Genomic DNA, 19,099 nt, shown 5'->3' on the forward strand with positions numbered 1-19,099 from the left:
ACATTGGCAGGAGGCTCCGCGACGTCAGGCCGCGCCGCCCAATGAGGAGCGGCGGTGGGAAGGAAGCGGAACACCCCCCCCCCCCCCGCTTCCCCGCGCTGTAGCCCTGCGGTGGCGGGAAAACGCGTCGGATTTGGCGCCAAGGGCGGAGCGTGGTCGGGCGCGATCGGCACCGGGTGGCAGCGGCGGAGCGAGGTCTGCGGCCCCGGCCCTTACCCGGCGCGGTTTGTGCGTCCCCCTCCACCCTACCCCACCGCGGCGCCGTCGGGAGCCCGGCGGCCCGCCCGGCCTCCCGGTGCAGCGGGGAGCATGGCGGCCCCGGCGGGCGCGCTGGAGGATGCAGAGCTGCGAGAGGCGCAGCGCGACTACCTGGATTTCCTAGACGATGAGGTGAGGCCGGGAGTGGGGCTGCGTTGGGGTGTTGCGGGGGGGGTGCTCTGGGGCATTTCCCTCCTTGCCCCTGGGGTGGGGGACCGCCTGCACCCCTCCATCCTCCCCCCCCCCCCCCCCCCCCCGCAGTCCAGTTATGGGATCCAGCAGCTGCAGCTCAGGGGCAGGCAGCAGCCGGCCTCGGGGGCTCTTCCAGCCTGGCTCCTTGCCTTGCTGCAGGCTGAACTTGGGGGTCCCGCTCCTGGGAGCTTGGCAAGGTGCAGGGCTGCTTTTCCCTTTAGATGTGAAGAAGAGCCAGCAGTGAGTGCGTATGCTGCCCGAGTGTGCTGGTACGGCCCAGGTGTGGGTCTGCTGAGCAGCCTGGGTCAGCCCATTCAGATGGACTAAAGCAGGCGTATCTGTGTTTAGATTAAATGCAAACTCAGCGCTATCTCGGACAACCCAAATCTGATGAGGATGATCTTTAAATACAAGAATGTGAGACAGCGGTGAAGTCCTTGGGAAAGGAGGGTGCTTTGCAATATGTGGGAAAAATTGAAAGTGCCCTAATGGGACCCGTTTCTTATGATAAGCTGCTTTGACATTGGGGTCAGCTTCTTTAAAAGGCTGCCAGCAAGAGATGCTTTGCAGAAATTGTCTCCTTAGGACTGTGTTTGTAACACCTGCTCATGTAAAATGGGTATTTCTTCTGCAGGAAGATCAAGGGATTTACCACAGCAAAGTCCGCGATATGATCAGTGACAACCAGTACCGCCTCCTTGTCAACATCAACGACCTGCGGAGGAAGAACGAGAAGAGAGCTAACCGGTTAGGGGAGCCTCTGATAAGCTTGGATGGGTGTTGAGTGGGATGGTGGGGTGCATCACTGGCACCACGCAGATATAGAAGTTTAACCCGTTTTCTGTACGTCTTGTTTGCAAGGAAGGGCCGGACCTTGTCCTGTGGACCACAAGAATGCTGGTTCCCTTGTAAAGATGGGCCTTGATGTTCATGCCTTCCAAAGCTAGCAAACCCTTGATTTGGTAAAAACTATTAGTTCTAGTATTTGCAGCAAGTTGGGGTTTTTTGCATGGTATGAAGCGTCTCCTTTTAGGATGCTAGTACCATTTTGGACCAGGCTTTCAAATCCGTTCAGGGACATGTGAGGTTTTGCAGATATGGTTGGACAGTTCTGCTCCTACAGTCCCTGGCTGTTGGTGGGAGCTGAGCTGACCAGCAGAGGTGATGAGCTTTGTCTTTTTTTGCCTCAGCTTTCTAGTAAGCTTTCAGAGTGTGTGGAGGCCTGGAAAAGCTTTGCACATTTTCCCAAATGTACTGATGGAGGAAGGCAGCACGCTAATAATGCCTGGTCCTTGCTACTGAGCTGACGACATCATCACCTCCCCCTGTTTCAGGCTTTTGAGCAATGCCTTTGAGGAGCTGATCGCCTTCCAGCGTGCTCTGAAGGATTTTGTTGCCTCTGTTGACGCCACCTATGCCAAGCAATATGAGGACTTTTACATTGGGCTCGAGGGCAGCTTTGGTTCCAAGCACGTGTCGCCCCGGACGCTGACTGCCTGTTTCCTTAGCTGTGTCGTCTGTGTGGAGGGCATCGTGACTAAATGTGAGTGTGGATGTGTGGTGGGGGAAGAATGGGATACCTGAGGTATAGCTATGCTGAAGAGCAGTGGTTTGAGGTTTTTGTTGTGGAGGGGCTGTAGCTCATCCAGGAGCTGAGGTGCATCTTGGCAACATGCATAAGGGGGAATACGGGACTAGATACAAGTTCTGAATGTTGAGATGGCCTTTGATGTAACGAATTTGGCAAATTCTGGCACGTAGCAGACCCTGTCTATCAACAGATGTCCCAAGTGCAGTTCTGAGTGGAAATTGCATGGGGGATTGCTGGCTGAATATAGAGGGGGTTTTGTTGGCCCTAGCTCTTTTCTCTTTTCTTCCAAACTCAGGTTCTCTGGTTCGTCCAAAGATTGTCCGGAGTGTCCATTATTGCCCAGCTACTAAGAAAACTATTGAGCGTCGCTATACGGACATGACATCTCTAGATGCTTTCCCGTCCAGCTCTGTGTACCCTACAAAGGTGAAGTGGTCTAGTGAGAAGTGTCAGCAAGTCCCTCTGGGGAGAATACGCTGTTTGTGAGCTGAGGGTCTCAGATCCCTGTGGATCTCTTTTTCCTCTGCCTACATAGTCCATGGAATAGAGAAAAGAGTGTGTGATGTGGCAAAGCCCGAGAGCTACTAGGAACATTTAAAACGAAGTCTCTGTTAGTCACACAATCACCAGACCAGCTTTCGTTTGAGAAGCTCAGATGTTAGTTATGATCTTGCTTCTGCTATAAGATGCTTAGCTGGTTTTCTTAAGGGTTTTCAGCCAGTTTTCTTGCTTTTGGTACCTGGGTTAGTATGGGCAGATCTGTCTTCTCCTGGAGGATATATGCATCCTTGGGCAGAATGACTGGTCTGTATTTGGGAGTGCAAGAATGTTGACCTGAGCTGTGACCTCAGTGCACGTACTGTTTTCTGCATGGGTGGTGTTATTGCTGCCTACATTAGCTACAGGGCTTGGAGAGAGAGAGTGTACCAACACTCCTGGGTGCTAAGAGTTAGATAAGGAGGCTGTGGAGCTGGTGAACCCCAGGCTCCGGCAGTCTTTATTAAGCAACCATTTTCAGTGGTCTTACGTGTTTTGGATGGTGCAGCCTGTCTTCTCGCCACTCAGCTCACCCATCTTTCCAGCGCTCCTAAAAAGTGATGCTAGTCTTATTCTTTTCGTTCCTCCTCTAGGATGAAGAGAATAACCCCTTGGAGACAGAGTTTGGCCTCTCAGTCTACAAGGATCATCAAACCATCACCATCCAGGAGATGCCTGAGAAGGCACCAGCAGGGCAGCTGCCACGCTCGGTGGATGTCATTCTAGATGACGACCTAGTGGACAAAGTGAAACCTGGGGACCGCATCCAGGTGGTTGGGACATACCGCTGCCTGCCAGGAAAGAAAGGGGGTTATACTTCAGGGACATTCAGGTGAGTCTCCTTCTGGCCTGAAGGACAACTCCAGGCTGTTCACACTTTTCAGTAGGGTCATGTCTTTGGCGGGTGAGGTAGGGCAAGTAGGTAGCCATCACAGAGCTGGGTTTGCTACTGGTTCCTTAGCATCACTATTGAATTGTAAAGTCCAGCTGTGTGTGGAGTGGGTTGGACACTCTTAAAGATGCTGCGTTGCCTGAGTAGTCCAGTTAGACAAAGACAGAGGAGGGTTATAGCTCTTGGAGCTTTCCAGCCCTCCGTGAGGACTTTCTAGAGCAAATCACCCTGTGGAAGTTTCTATTGCATTGTTGTTGTGACCTGTAGGCCTCTGGGGTTTGCACACCTGACCATGGCTGTGTTTCTTCTCCAGGACTATCCTCATTGCCTGTCACGTGAAGCAGATGAGCAAAGATATTCGGCCTCTCTACTCTGCTGCTGATGTGGCCAAGATCAAGAGATTCAGCAAGAGTCGCTCCAAGGTATTTAAATGTTACTTACGAATATGTCTTCTAGGTAGGCTTGTGTCCAAACATGAGGTTTCAACTGTAGCGGTTTTAAAGCTTGGCACGTGGTTAAGGAGCTGTCTTGTTCTTGAACGGGCTTTGAGTAAACTCTTCCCCCCTCTTAGCAATGTTGCTGGATCTTCCACTTACTTTCTTTGCATTTCATTCACAGTTCTATCAGGTTCTGGGAGGGTTCTTTTTGTTTATTTTGACTTGGTTTTGCTGCTTCTGTAATACTAGTAGAGCTTCCTGATTGTTGGCAGCTTTGTTGTGTGCAGTTGTGAAGATGGAAATCTGTGTTTCCTGAATCTGCTAGCCGGTTGCCAGAGAAATAGTCTATAGAAGAAATATCTTCCTCTCTTCTTCCTCAAAACTAAGAACAGAGTGATAGCACAGTGTGGATCACTGATGCTCTGAAAGAAAACGTAGCAAAATCACAAGTCTTGGGCTAAGAAGGGAAAAGGAGCGTACCCCAGTCTGATCCTATGATCTAGCCTTTGCTTTGTATCTCGGAGAGGATGGTGCCCTGCACTTAAAGGGTTTGCTGCTTCCAGTGGTTGCTGGGGTTATTGTGATGTAGGGCATCAGAACCGTGGCCAGGATGATTGAAAGAAAACTCCAACAAATGTCTTCTGCTGTATAAATAACTTTCACTGCTGTGGTTCTGTGGTAGCAATAAACTCCTTTCTTGCATGGGTGTGCTCAGATAGAGTTGTAAAGTATTACTCCTTGTTCTTGTTTGCTGCCGTCTATCTTACGGGCTATGCTTTGCCTCTTCTGCCTTAGGACATCTTTGACCAGCTGGCGAGATCTCTGGCTCCCAGTATCCATGGACATGAATACATCAAGAAGGCCCTTCTCTGTATGCTGCTTGGAGGAGTGGAGAAAGTCCTAGAGAATGGGAGCCGCATCCGAGGAGACATCAACATCTTGCTAATAGGTCTGGAGATGTTGGGCAGAGGAACCCTAAGCTGGGTTTTGGGTGGGGGGGGGGGCGTGGTGAGATCAAGGAACTAGTATTCGCTTTCCTGGCTTGAGTTTCATAGACCTCAGGAGGTCCCTAGTCCAATGCTGTTTGCAAAGCAGAGTGAATTCCACTGGTAGATCAGTTTGGTCTGGGACTTGTCTGGTTAGTTTTGAACATCTCCAGGAATGGGATCCCACAGCCTATCTGGGGCCCTATCCCTGTGTTTGACCACACATAGAGAGGGATTTCCTATGTTCGAAGTTGCTCTTCGTTCTGTCACCAAGCGCCTCTTGGAAAAGTGTGGTTCCATCTTCTCTATTTCCTCCCAGTAGGTAGATGAGGAAGGCAAGGAGATTTTCCATTCACTTTCTTTTCTAAAGGCTAAATACTCCCCTTCTCATCCCCCTTCCCCCCCCTTTTTTTCTTTTTCTTCCTTTCTCCTCACTTGGGAGGCCCAAACTGGACACGGTATGCGGGTAATGTGGTGGTCACAAGTGCCAAACGGAAGACAAGGATCCTTTTCCTCGCCCCGCTAGCTGTAGTCTTGCTCAGACAGCCCAGGATGCTGTTTCCCTGCTCTGCTGCCAGGGTGCCCTACAGAGTGACATTCAACTTACTGCCCACCCGAACCTGTAGGTCTTTCTTTGGAAAACTGCTTTCTTAGCCACTTATCCCCATTTCATGCCATCCTTTCTGTTTCAGGAGACCCTTCGGTTGCCAAATCTCAGCTGCTGCGGTATGTGCTCTCCACTGCACCCCGGGCCATCCCCACCACCGGCAGGGGCTCCTCTGGTGTTGGTCTGACTGCTGCTGTCACCACAGACCAAGAAACTGGTAAGGAACGGACTGGTTCCTGCTGGGAGCTGGCAGAGGCTTGCTGGCTGATACTGAAGTGACAGCAGGGTCTCTGCTAGGTCCAGGATTGCTCTTTGTCCTTCTTGCAGTGGCACCTGTATGCCTTGCTCTGGCCAGAAGCTTTATGGCAATGATAACAGTGTTCAGGGATATCTTCTCTGCCTCTGTCAGGTGGTGGTCTTCTCTTCTCCTTTTCTATGAGGTTTATCCTCTTTGGGAGCTGGCTGACACCAACAGGCTGGATCTTGTCCTCTTTCAGCTTGTGGGTCTCCTCTTCCTCAGTGTCCTGCCCTCAAGGAGAGTAGGAGATGGACAGGCCTGAGCCAAAATGGCTGCTGCTATTTAAGGCTTAGCCTAGTCGTAGGGATGGAGCGATGGTGTGGCAGTGGCAGGTGATGGCAGGGGACAGATGCGTGGGACTGTTGGATGGTGGTTCACCTTCTTCCTCGCCCAGGTGAACGGCGCCTGGAAGCAGGGGCCATGGTGTTGGCTGACCGGGGGGTGGTGTGTATCGACGAATTCGACAAGATGTCCGACATCGACCGTACGGCCATACACGAAGTGATGGAGCAGGGCCGTGTCACCATCGCCAAAGCCGGCATCCACGCGCGGCTCAACTCCCGCTGCAGCGTCCTGGCTGCGGCTAATCCGGTCTATGGCCGGGTGAGTGGGGGTGAGGGCTGGGGTACGCTGGGTCCCTTCTGTGAGGAAGGCTGGCGGGAGCTATCTTGGTGGAAAAAGCAACTGTTAAAAACTGAAAGATTCTCCCCAAACTAGTGACTCACTCCTTACTGGGGTAACAGGACTGGGATCTTTGGGTGCAAAGACCTGATTGGTTGCTGCTGCTTTTCACGGTTGTCCCAGGAGTGAGAGGGATTTATGGGGTTGCTTACTTTGCATTCAAGTCCCCGAGTGAGGCCTGTGGAGTTTCTTAACCCGGTTTAGTGCTGCCGGAGGATCTCGGTGCCCTGCCCCAGAGGCGTGGGACTGGAGAGCAGCCATGCGACCACATAGCTGCAAGCCATCCCGTGCTCCAGCTAGAGCCGAGACTGCTGTGTGCAGGCTCTGGGCAGCCCAGTGAATCCTCAACCTGGGTGATGAGCTTTTGGGGGACTGTGGTGGGATTGCATCTCGTGGCTGGTGGTACCCAGGTATTTGTCTTGAGCTGAACATCCCAGCCTTGAGCTGGGGAAGAGCAGCCAGGATGAGGTCTGTGGCACTTAGCCTATGGTGTCTGGCCTGCAATCTGGCTGGGACAGACCCTGAGAAGGGAGAACAAAAAAGCATGGGTTTTCCTTGCAAATGAGAGCTATTCCCATCTTCCAGGATGGAGAAAATAGGCCTTTATGTCTGCAGCAGGCTGGGTTTAGCATGGATTCTGCAGGCAGTCTCTGGCTGCCTGTACATTCATCCTTTAAGGCCTCACCTAGGGAGGTCCACCCAACTCTCCTAACAGCCCAGACTGACCAGTGAGGGTCTGCTATAACTTCTCCCCTCTGCTTCTTGCAGTATGACCAGTACAAGACACCCATGGAGAACATTGGCCTGCAGGACTCCTTGCTCTCCCGCTTTGACCTGCTTTTCATTGTCCTGGACCAGACGGACCCTGAGCAGGACAGGGAGATCTCGGACCACGTCCTGCGAATGCACCGCTACCGCAACCCCAACGAGCAGGATGGGGATGGTGAGTTGGTTCTCAAGGTCTGGGAGCCCTGAGCCTTCCTACAGCCAAGGTTATTCTCTCCTCCTTGGTGGATGATAGGGAGCCCGTGCGTTACGAGTTTTCTCTGGCTGTGGTCACTTCCCTATTGCTTGCAGGCAGGAAGGGGCTGGATCCTTGTTCCGTGTGGGATGTTGAATATTGCTTTGCCATGACCCTGAGGCAACGAGTCTCTGTCTGTCCTCTGTAGCCCTCTGCCCAGCTCTGTCCTGTCTGGCCACGGCAGAGGCACTGGGCATAGCAGAAGGTTGGGCTGCTTGTGTTGAGGCACAACCTGAAAGTCTTTGCTCCCTTTCCTGGGAGTTGGGAGCACTGGGAAAAATGAGGTTATGTTGTTTTTCACGAGAAGGGGAGCAGCACCATGGAGCTCAAAGTTCTTGACACAGACTCTTTTTCCCGAGGCTGTGAAACTGCCTTGCTGCTTGGTCTTATCCTTCCTCCCTGTCTGACCTTCTCGCCTCGTGGCCCCTATTACCAGCTGTTAGGGTCTGTTGTATGTGGTTTTGCTGAGTGCTATTGGTAGGTGGCTTTTGGCCTGCTCTCGGAAGACCGTTGCTCCAGAGACGCTGCAAGAGACTAAAGTCCTGTTCTCTGTAACCCTCCCTTTTCCCAGCCATGCCCCTGGGCAGTGCCGTGGAGATCCTGGCTACAGAGGACCCTGACTTCGCACAGGAGGAGGAACAGGAGCTCCAAGTGTATGAGAAACATGATGACCTCCTGCACGGGCCCAACCGGCGGAAGTGAGTCCCACATCCTATCCCATGTAGAGTCTGAAATGGGTTGGGAACGGCCCCGGTGGCTGCTCCTTCCTCTAGCTCTGGGGTTTCCAGCGCCAGGAACGAATCTGAAAATGTGGTTGATTTGGCTCGAGCATGTAGGTGGTGGCTGAGAGTGGTGAAGATGCATAGGCAGGATGCAAAGGAAGCTCTGAAATGTCTGCTCTGGGCAGTTGCTCTGAGCCTGATCTGTAATGCCAGGTGCCACGAAGAGCTTGGGAAATGTCTCCTAGAGCTAAACTTCCCTTGTACCTGGTAGTGCTTATCCTTTTTCTGCATGCAGCCCCATTTTTGCAGGCTGCCTTTGCTCATCCTGTTGGGGACACGGGTGTGTGTGTGTCTCCCACAGAGAGAAGATCGTCAGCATGGAGTTCATGAGGAAATACATCCACGTAGCAAAGATCATTAAGCCTGTCTTGACCCAGGAGTCGGCAAACTACATAGCTGAGGAATACTCCCGCCTGCGCAGCCAGAACGAGATGAACTCTGATGTTGCCAGGGTGAGCTCTGCTGTTGCGCTGCTCGTGATGGGCGAGCAGCTTCTTCCCTCCCTCTACTGCCAGGATGAGGGGAACTGAGGCAAATGTTCTCCTCTCTCATTATGGTTTTTCCTCTCCTGGATCACCTTTTGGTGTTGCAAAGGGAGGTTGAGTCCAGGTGCTGATGTCCAGGCTACATGGGGTCCTGCCAGGCCGGCCCCATTCTGAATGTGGTCTCTCAGTGGTCAGGCAGACCCTATGAGGACATGGCACCTCACAGCCATCCGTTCTCCATCCCCAGACCTCCCCAGTCACAGCCCGTACCCTGGAGACGCTGATCCGTCTCTCCACAGCCCATGCGAAGGCCAGGATGAACAAGACTGTTGATCTTCAGGACGCAGAAGCAGCTGTGGAGCTGGTGCAGTTTGCCTACTTCAAAAAGGTCAGAGCCCAGCAAGGGCAACGGTGTCCCTTAGCAGCAGAGGGGCCCTAAAGGGATCATCAGAAGGGGCAGGTTTGGGCTCTGGGCCTGGAACAGGCAGAGCACCCACAGTTGCTAGCAGCAGGGCCATATCTCAGCCACGGCGTGAAAATTGGGCTGCAGGAAGCTCCTGGCCCCATGTGGTGTTGCTAGCCCCTGAAAGGCAACGGCTATCCCTTCTGGAGTGCAGGGGGCTGGTATCTGTCTCTCTGTGGCTGGGAAGGACACATCCTGGTATGCCTAGTTGGGTGATCCGGCAAATACCTCTGAGAGGCCTTGCCCTGAGCTTACCCTCCTGGAAGCAGGTGTTTTGGAGTAAGAGGCATTGTGGGACGTGGCTGAGTGCTCACCTAACTCGCAGGCATGCGTGTGCAGGTGTGTTAGGCTCAGGCTTCTTCCTAGTGCAGAGGGAGGTTGGACAGACAGGTCTCTTGGAGGGGAGTGAAACCCTTTGGGTTGTTTAGTCCAGCAAGGCTGCATCGGAAGGAGGCAGGTTTGTTTTGGGAGCAAGCAGGAGTGATGCTCCGGGACAGCAGAGGGAACAGGGATCCTGCCTGCGTCAGAAGCAGGTTGAGTCCTGCCTGCCTTTGTTGTGCAGGTGCTGGAGAAAGAGAAGAAGCGCAAAAAGCAGGCAGAGGACGACTCAGAGACTGAAGAGGAGGAGGAGGATCAGCAGCCCAAGGAGGAGAGCAGGAAGAGAAGGTAGGAGCCTGAGCAAGAAAGAGGGGGGATATTGCAAAAAGGCGACTGGCCTCTTTCTGGCCAGCGTAATGGCTGCCGGCAGGGGGATGGCTGACTTCCCTGAAGCTTGTGGTGACAACATAGGTAAGCACCTGAACGTATGGCTCAGATCCTCTGCTAGATGTGGAAGTTTATGGCTGAATTGATGGCAGATGAGCTCTGAGTTTATCTGCAAGCTGCAGGTACCCTGCATTGCTCTAGCCTGATGTTTCAAGGAGCTCTGTGGCGTTCCTGAGGTCTGTGGTTCAGTGTGGAGAAGTGACCTTCTCTCCCCTCACCCAGGAGGAAGAAGGCGCGCTCAGGGGACGAAGGAGACTCCTACGACCCTTACGACTTCAGTGATGCGGAAGAGGAGATGCCAGAGGGTGAGCGTCTGTGGGATTTCACTGGCACGCAGCTCTTTGAGGGTGCTGTTGCCTTCTGTGCTGTTGGGTTTGTGCACTACAGTGAGAAGCAACTCCATGCTGGGGCTGCTCGGGGTCCTTGGCACAGTGCGGTACCTGGAAACCCAGTGCTGGGCCGGCCAGCCATGCTTTCCTCTTTCAGCTAGTGGATGGGCTGCCTCTGCGTAGATCCTGCCTGGAGCCCCGGGCTGGGTTCCTTCCTCATTCTTCTGTGACTGAGTGCAGTAAAGCCTTTAGCGCAGCAGTGGGGAAAGGGGTGTGTTAAGCTGCAGGTCTCTGTGTTAGCCAGGGTGGGTTTCAGCTCAGGGTTATCACGTAGTTGTCTGCAAACCTGCTGCTCCCACCATCGTCAGTGGAGATTTGGTCAACACGGTCTATGGAGCTTGGTGAAGAACAATTTGGCTCCCCAAAGCAGGTACCTCAATCTGGTCAGCTGAATTGCTTTCCACTGACAGCGTTAAGTTTCTCTGCTTGTTGTACTGGGGGCTTCGACACCTCCTGGTAGTTTGTTTGGAGCAGAGTCCTGCCTCCTTCCCATGACAGTAACAGTCTGTGGATAGCAGTCAGATCGAGTAGCTGCTGGCAAAGCCCTGAGTCAGTGTGCTGGGAGCAGAGTATCATCCAGCAACGGACACTGAGGAAACTTTGGCGTCTGAAAATCCTCAGTACCAGTAGAGTTGTTCTCCTGGAGTAGAGAAAACGTTCTCCTGGAGTTGCCTTGTGGCTGATTATTGTCTGCTTCCAAACTGCTGCAAAAGTAACAACAGGAGGAGTTTGGCATCACCTGCCCTGTATCAAGAGACTAAATGCAGCCCTTGTTTCTTGATTGCTGCAGCATGTGGTAGCTCCCTGTGTGTTCAAGGTGCTGGGTGGGTGCATGTAACTCTCCTCTTTCTGCTCCAGTCCAGGCACATACTCCCAAGACGCCTGAACCTTCAGCTGCTGGCGAAGCGAAGAAGTCAGAGCTGGCTGACCTGAGGTGAGTGGGGAGCTGCAGAAGCAGGGGGAGGAGGAGGAGGGGTCAGATGTGGAGTAGATGATATTCATGATGGTAATGTAGCAAGATTTTTTTTTTTTTCCCCTTTGTAAGCTGGAATATAGCATGCTTCCTGTCTGTATAAGATGATCAAATGACCAGGTTGGGTTTGGGAGGTTTTGGAATAAGGATCCAAGGTGACAAATCTCTCCTAAGGCTGCAGGGCAGGGAAACGTGGTATTGCTAAGGGCTCATGTGCCCTTGGAGTGAGGACTCTGCCCGCTATAGAAAACTGTAGGACTGCTTTGAGCTGTATAGTGGCACATTTCCAGCTGTGTAAGTCAAGCAGGTCAGCCTGGATTAAATTGTGAGGGGATCTCTATAAAACACCTCCATGAGGTGCCGGTGAGCTGCGGCTCTGATTATTTCGGATGTTGGCTTTTATGTGAAGTCCCAGCCACTTCTTACCTGCAGCTACGTGACTGTAACCCTGTTGCTGCTTAGAGCTCAGCTGGTGGGTCCGGTCCTGAATTTTTGTATGAGATGCTGCTTTGTGTCCTGGAGAGTTGAAACCTTGCAGGACTGAAGCTGATGATAACAGTCAGTAGAAGGTGCCAGGGATGCTCGTGTGTTCCCTCCATGAGGGCTGGAGGCAGGACTGAGTTAACCTGATTGCTACGCCCTGTGCAGGCTTGGAGCTGGTATCCATAGGTCTGAGATGGGCTGTGTGGATGTAGCAGGTCCGTGGGCATAACCAGAGGTTCTTTAAAGCACACCCACACTTGGTGGTGGGTGCTCCTTGCTCCAGTTTTGGCTCTCCTGCTGGGTGCTGCTTCTGGAACAGCTCAGGGTCAGGAAGGGAAGGACTTACGTTCAGTCTCTGATGTGGATTATTTCCCTGCCTTGCCTACCTAGGTTGAAAGCATTCAAGGCTGCCCTCCTGGAGGTCTTCAGAGCTTCCCATGCCCAGTCTGTGGGCATGAAGAGCATGATGGAGTCCATCAACCAGGACAACCCTGAGCCCTTCTCACCAGCCGAAGTGAAGGCGGCGTTAGCCCACATGCAAGATGACAACCAGATCATGGTGTCTGATGACATTATCTTTTTAATCTAAGCCTCTAGGCAGAAGAGCCCAAATTCTCATGGACTTCTCTATCTGGAGACTCTTTGTATTTGCCTTCAACCCTCTCCTGAATGCCTCGTCTAGCTGAGCTGGGCTTTGGGGAGCTTGAGTCTGTGCACTTTGCAGTCCTTCCTGTGCATTGCTGGCACCAAAAAAGCCAGGAGCTCTGAAAGCTCTCTTAGTGTCACTGCCTCCAAACTGAAGGACTTTGGGAGAGGTTTATTTCTGCAGGTAGCCAAAAAGAAAAATTTCTTTGCTAATTATTGATCTTAATGCATTGTTTTTAGCTTTGGTCTTGGTCACATGCAAGCTCAAGAGTTCAGCCTGGTTTTACCTGAGGCCATCTCATTTTAAGGCAGGGCTCTTGTCTGCAGGCTGTTGCCCATGTAAACCTATGTGTTTGTGCTGTATGGGGCCTTACCAGTCTGGAAGCAGTCTGTTTGCCTCCCACTCTTTTATTGGTGTGTAAAACATAGACTTCTTTTTCCTCGCTGTAACCATGCGCACGTTCACCAGCTGGTGGTAATGGTTTCAGCCTTTGAATAAAATGACCTGGATTTAGGAATCCAGTATTTAATAGCAGTGGTGGTAAGAAGTAATATGGGGGCTCCACTCTTGGTAGTGAAGCTTTTTTTTCCCCCTTTATTTTTTTTCTGGCCCCAATTGCATAGACTAGATCTGCTTGTCTTGCAGGTAAAGATGGTCATCCCTAATGCCTGTACTTTCTGAGCTGTGACATCCAGTCTCTTTCAGCACTGGTTTCCTAACTGGCTCATAGAGAACAGTTTCTGGCGATGCAGGACAAGTACAGTCCAGCCTTCTGTGCGCTGATGGGTCGGCTTGATTTCTAGATTTTTGCAACCCTGCTGGGAATACCAGCTCCGAGTGGGTGGGAGGGACCTAGGAGAGGCAGAATAGGTCTGCAGTCTTTTATGGCTGCAGGAATTGCAAGAGAGGGCTTGCTTAGGTGTTTGTGGATTTTTTTGCTGCTGTTTTTGTTGAGTTCCCTGAATCTCTTCCTGGGTTCTCTAGTCTGAGAATCTCTGCTGTATGAATATAACAGGACTCATCACAAATGAGAAACCTTTTGTAGCAAAGGAAGGCCAAGCTTTGAAGAAGTACCCCTGGTCTGTGAAAGCTGGTGAGACTTGGGCTCTTAAATCACCTGCGAGTCCTGGCTAAATCACTGCACAATTCCTTGGGTTAATGTGGAAGGTAACCTCAAACTACTGAGACTAGAAAAGCTTTTCCTCACTTTTAGAGGATATGTTTAACCGTTTTACTTTTGGGGAATGTGTAGGTGACCGATTCTTGGAGAAAGACTGTTACTAGAAACTAGCAAACTCCCATGGCCAGGGATGGTTTTCAAAAAAAGCTGAATGCACAGCTGCTCACAATGCCAGAGCTGTTGAAGGGTTGGGATTATTTTTGTTGTTGTTGTTTTTTTTGCCCTGGGAATTTAAAGGTAACCTTTGGAAAAGGCCCTGAGCAGCGCAGGCTGTTTGCTGTGGTCCTTGCCTGTCTCATGGTGTCTGTATAGCTCACCTGCCCTGTTCTCCTTGTGTAAGTATCTGCCCCAGGCTTTTCTATGTCAGTGATGCCATAAATATTTACTTGAATAATAAAACATGTCTAGATATTATCTCTCCCATGATTTACTGCTTACTTGGATTTTGATTGTTCCATTTCTGGGCATGAGACCCGGCTATCTCGTGAGGACCTACGCTGCTACAAAAAGCCTTCAGGCAATTGCCCGCCCCTCTCTGTTCGGGGATGGTTTAAGGCATGTCCTCCCACAGCGGTACCTTTGCGGAGGGCCTCAGTGAGCCAACAACATGGGAAGGAACTTTGTGGTGGACCCTGCCCCTTTGCTAGCTTTGATGGGACTCTGGACCCCGCATCTCCCCTTCTCCAGAAGAGCTTCTCGTTCCCTTTACTTCTGCGAGTGGATGAGACTTGCTGAGTCAAGAGCCCTATTTCTGAGCCCCCTGTACCCAACGTGGCTGTGATGGCAGATTTTCAGGTTTGGAGTGGATTTTGTGCACTTGCGGTCTTGTAGGCTCTTAAATGTCTTGCTGGGTGCATCGCACTTCTGTAGTGTAACTTTGGATTTACAGCCAGTGTCTGGCCCGCAAAATGGCAGAGATTGAGTATGAGTTAAACACACAGATGGCTGGAGTTGTTTGGTCCAAGTCGTTTTCTTAACCCAGCTCATACCCTGAGCTTTTGGGGGCTGAGGGAAAAGTTAGGACTTAACATCTGGCTCTTGCATTGCCAGCCCCATGGGAGCTTCATGCTGCAAAGGTCCCTGGGCAGGAGCAACGGGCAATGTGTACCTGGGCGTCTTCTGCAGGATGTAGGTGGTGTTCTCCTAGACTGGCTCATGCATGAGTAAGGGAATTGGTTTTAAACTGTGCCACCACAGCAGGAAACTTGCAGTCCTGGATAAAATTCAGCAAATGCAGATAGAAATCTACTGTTAACCTTGTGTGTCTGGGCTGAAGTTGTACAAAGGAGCTGAACTGGAGCAGGATCTTTCAACAGCCGTGAAAGATCTCAGAGGTCCATAACTGTTGTTATCTTTAGTTGGTGCCCTCCACGCTGAAGTAGAGCTGATGCCTGGCATAATTTTTGGTTGTTTATTTTGTTTGTCAGTTTTAACTCAACATTTATTTATTGCATCTGCAACTTCTTGAGCTTTTGCCAACATTTTCTGGCATAAAGATTCTTTCTCTAATCAAAATCCAAATTAGGTTAGGCAACCTCAGCCTTGGTCCCCTCGCTGCCCTCTCCGGCCTCACTCTCCAAATGATATAGCCTTAAAATCAGTAAGACGAAGGGAGGGTGTGTGTGTGTCTTCCTCAAAATATGACTAGAACCACTTGAAGTAAAGCTTGTGTAGGGACTTCAAAGGTTTGATACTAGGGTTATTTCATTGCCAGTAAACTAGACCATGCTAGGGCCCAATTTCAGGCCCTGAGGCCCAGGGCGGCATGTGTTCATACAGCTCATCTATCTTCCCCTCCAACAACAGTAGCTGCATCTGTACTGCAAAGGGTCCCTGTCCCTGCCAAGTCTTGAACTGCACCTGATTTAGGGTGAGTTGGCCAAACCATGCCAGCAGTGTAACGGTAGAGAGTTGTGTCTCGTACCAGGGACCAATTCCCTGGCCCTGGTTAATCTATTTATTTAGGTCCAACCCAAATGCCTTAAGACTTGGCTCTGAAAGAACTGTACCTGTCCCTGTCTTTGCTTCCACGTGTCTTCCTTCCACATTCAGGTTTAGCTTCAGAGTCACCTGGCCCTGAAGGATCTGCTGATCACACTGGCAAGCCCCAAACCCTCAAGAAATCCTAAAAGACAGCTCTTCTGCAAGATTTCTGTTCCCTTAGTCATCTCGGAGTCTGTCTTTGTGGTTTTTTTGCAGTATAAGTCAGAGGTGCTCTGCTGGATCTCATGTTTACAAAGAAGGGTGAGCTAGCTGGAGATGTGAAAGTCAGTGGCAGCCCTTGGCTGCGATGACCATGAGATGGTAAGAGTTCAGGATCCTGCAAGGAGGGAGCAGTACAAAAAGCAGGATCACAACCCTGGACGTGAAGAGAGCAGACTTTGATCTGTTCAGGAATCTGCTTGGAAGAATCCTGTGAGATATGACCCTCGAGGGAAGAGAGGCCCGAGAGAGATGGCTGATATTCAAGGACTCTTCCAACCTCATGGACTGGTCCATCCCAACAAGGAGGAAATCAAGCAAAGGTGGCAGGACGCCTGCATGGATGAATAATAAGGAGCTCCTGGCAAAACTCGGACATAAAAAGGAAGCGTACAAGAGGTGGAAGCGGGGACAGGTGACTCGGGAGGAATATAGAGACACTGTCTGAGCATGCAGGGATGGGATTAGGAGAGCTAAAGCCCACCTGGAGTTGAAACTAGTAGGGGACATGAAAGGCAATAACAGTCTTCTACAGCAAAATGAGGCTAGGTAAAAGGGGTGTCCACTGCTAAATGGGGCAGGGGCCTGGTGACAAGGTCACGGAAAGGGCTGATGTGCTGAATGCCGCCTTTGCCTCAGTCTTTACTGGTAAGATTGACCTTGAGCAATCCTAAGGGGAAGTCTGGAGCAAGGAAGACTTACTGGTAGTGGAGGAGGATCAGCTTAAGGAATGCTTAAACAGATTTGACATAGACAAGTCCATGGGCCCTGATGGGATGCAGCTCCACATGCTGAGGGAAATGGCCGATGTCCTTGCAAGGCCACTCTCGATCATCTTCAAAGGGTCATGGTGATTGCAGGAGGTGCCTGAGGACTGGAAGAAAACAATTGTCACCCCTATCTTCAAGAAGAGCAAGAAGGAAGATCTTGGAAACTACAGCCTGGTCAGCCTCACCTCAATCCCTGGGAAGCTGATGGAGCAAATAATCCTGAATACCACTTCCAGATGCATGAAGTACAAGAAGGTCACTGGAAATAGTCAATATGCATTTATGAAGGGGAAATCATGCTTAACCAACCTGATAGCCTTCTATGACAAGACAATTGGCTTGTTGGATGAGAGGACAGCAGTGAATGTTGTTTATCTTGACTTTTGTAAGGCTTTCGACACCCTCTCCCATAAAGTTCTCAGACAAGCTTATGGGCTACGTTAGGCTTCCTGGGCTACGTTAGGAAGGATGTTGCCAGCAGGGCAAGAGAGGTGATCTTTCCCTGCTGCTCAGCCCTGGTGAGATCCATCTGGAGAGCTGGATACAGTACTGGGCTCCACAGTACAAGGAAGATGTGGATCTGCTGGAGCAAGTGCAGGGAAGGACCACTAAGATGATGAAGGGGCAGAAGCATCTGTAATATGAGAAAAGGCTGAGAGAGCTGCCACTGTTTTGCCTGGAGACAAGAAGGTGCAGGGGCGCTCTTATCAATATTCATAAACGTCTGAAGGCAGGGCATAAAGAAGATGAAGCCAGACTTTTCAGTGTTGCCCAGTGACAGGATAAGAGGCTCAGCTCCTCCAATGCAGACTGCACAGGCATTGGTCTCTGGTAAAGCTGTTTGCTCACTGGCAAAGGTTTTGTTAGACCATTTTTGGACCTTACAAGCCCCCCTAAGTCATGGTATTGCACCAGCTTAGTGTCTTTGTTCAAACCTACCTGCATTCCTTGTTTAGGTTCTCAATCACAAAAAACAGACTCCAGTGGGAGGTGATGACCTCCAGCTCTGCGATGAGGGTGGGAATATATTAAAATACCACAAATTGATTCTCTAGACCTCTTTTACTCTAAAGCCTTATGTCAACAGTCACAGTGCAGAAAATTAGTTTGCCCAAAGAGATGAAAAAAGAGCATGTGCAAAAGGTCCTTGGAATTTGAACAAGAGTTTGTGCTGCATCTTCCTTGCTGAGGGACATCTGCAAAATACCCCTTAAAAGCCACCCCTGATCTCTAGGGAATCATCCTGCCCACAAAGAAAAAGAAATCAATGATCCTTCTATTTTAGAGCCAGTGTATCATGAGATTTTCTGAACAAATAACAGAGTGGGAGGTGCTCTGTATGGGTGTATTTTGTTTGTTAAGCTGGTACAAAAGTGTTAAGAACTCTAGTAAAGGCAATGTCTGCATTAACAAATTCACCAGTCTCTGCAAAAAATATTTGTTATGTGTCTTTTCAATGATATGCTCATCCCTAAAAACAGTTACATGCTGTTCCCTGTTTACTGCCTCGTTTCGATTCTAGGTTAGATTGTTCTTAGCAGAAAGTCTAATTGCTTGACCTACAAATTCTGTTGAGGTCTGAAAGTCAATGTATGTATTTTGTGGTCAAACTTCAGTGTCCCAGGCAGAGCTACCCCGAACGTACTCGTTAAATGTAGATCAGTGAGATGAGAGAAGGTGGAAGTGGGAAGGAGAAAGTACATACAAAGCCTAAATTTCAAAACAAGTTGGTCAAATCTTTCTTTATTTTGATCCTCTACCAAGAGTGGACCAACAAAATTAATAAAAATATGTTTATTTCTTCCAGGTTCCTCCAGGTATGGAACTACCTAGAGAGGGGGGTAAAAAAGGTCAAAGATCTAGAGAAAAGTTAATTAAGCATTTTTACCCGTTTTTTTCTTCTTAAGGCAATTTTACTTTTTTTTTTTTTTTTAAAAAAAACTTCAGACAAAAAGGAGGAAGAAATTGGTCTAGATCAAAGAGCGTGTCATTTCTGTATGTGGTCTGAACAGTGAAGACGATATGGGAAAAAGCCCTTTAGTGACGTTTGTTTTTAGATCCTAGGCTTTATAAAAGGTTTGTGGGGAGGGCTCCTGGCTTCAGACTAGGTTTTGGGGCACTACACTAGTAAATCTGAGAGGAAAAAAAACCCATACCTTGAGCTTTGTAACTGCAGAGTACCCAGTAGAGGGTATGGGTATCCACATACCAGATCCAATTGTTTAACGAGACACACCCGGAGGGTGCCTCTGGGCATGCCACAGTCTATGTCAAAAACCTTCCTGCTGCAGCATCTGTGTTTTCCAGGTGTTTTCTTCCTTTTTAACCAGTCAGTTCTAAAAAGTGTACCAGGCATCATGACTAGGAGGTTTGTTCTTTCTTTTTCTTGCCATGAATTGAATATAACACTGAGCCTTCCTGCCGTCAACTTTGCTTTATACTGATAACTTCCTTTGGTTCT

General features: G+C 50.2%; 1 protein-coding gene across 1 annotated transcript; it reads left to right on the top strand.

Annotated features, from left to right (window-relative positions):
- Positions 1-14,080, top strand: MCM3 (minichromosome maintenance complex component 3). The gene is made up of 17 exons (XM_068936954.1): positions 1-390; positions 1,085-1,197; positions 1,785-1,993; positions 2,337-2,467; positions 3,172-3,410; positions 3,784-3,892; positions 4,703-4,856; positions 5,586-5,717; positions 6,193-6,401; positions 7,248-7,422; positions 8,072-8,198; positions 8,584-8,734; positions 9,015-9,155; positions 9,793-9,896; positions 10,218-10,300; positions 11,243-11,318; positions 12,231-14,080. Exons 1-17 carry the CDS (start codon positions 310-312, stop codon positions 12,427-12,429), a joined length of 2,433 nt encoding a protein of 810 aa, XP_068793055.1. The 5' UTR covers positions 1-309; the 3' UTR covers positions 12,430-14,080.
- Positions 14,081-19,099: the final 5,019 nt, after the last annotated feature.

Source organism: Struthio camelus, chromosome 3 (assembly GCF_040807025.1).
Source record: "Struthio camelus isolate bStrCam1 chromosome 3, bStrCam1.hap1, whole genome shotgun sequence".
Taxonomy (NCBI): domain Eukaryota; kingdom Metazoa; phylum Chordata; class Aves; order Struthioniformes; family Struthionidae; genus Struthio; species Struthio camelus.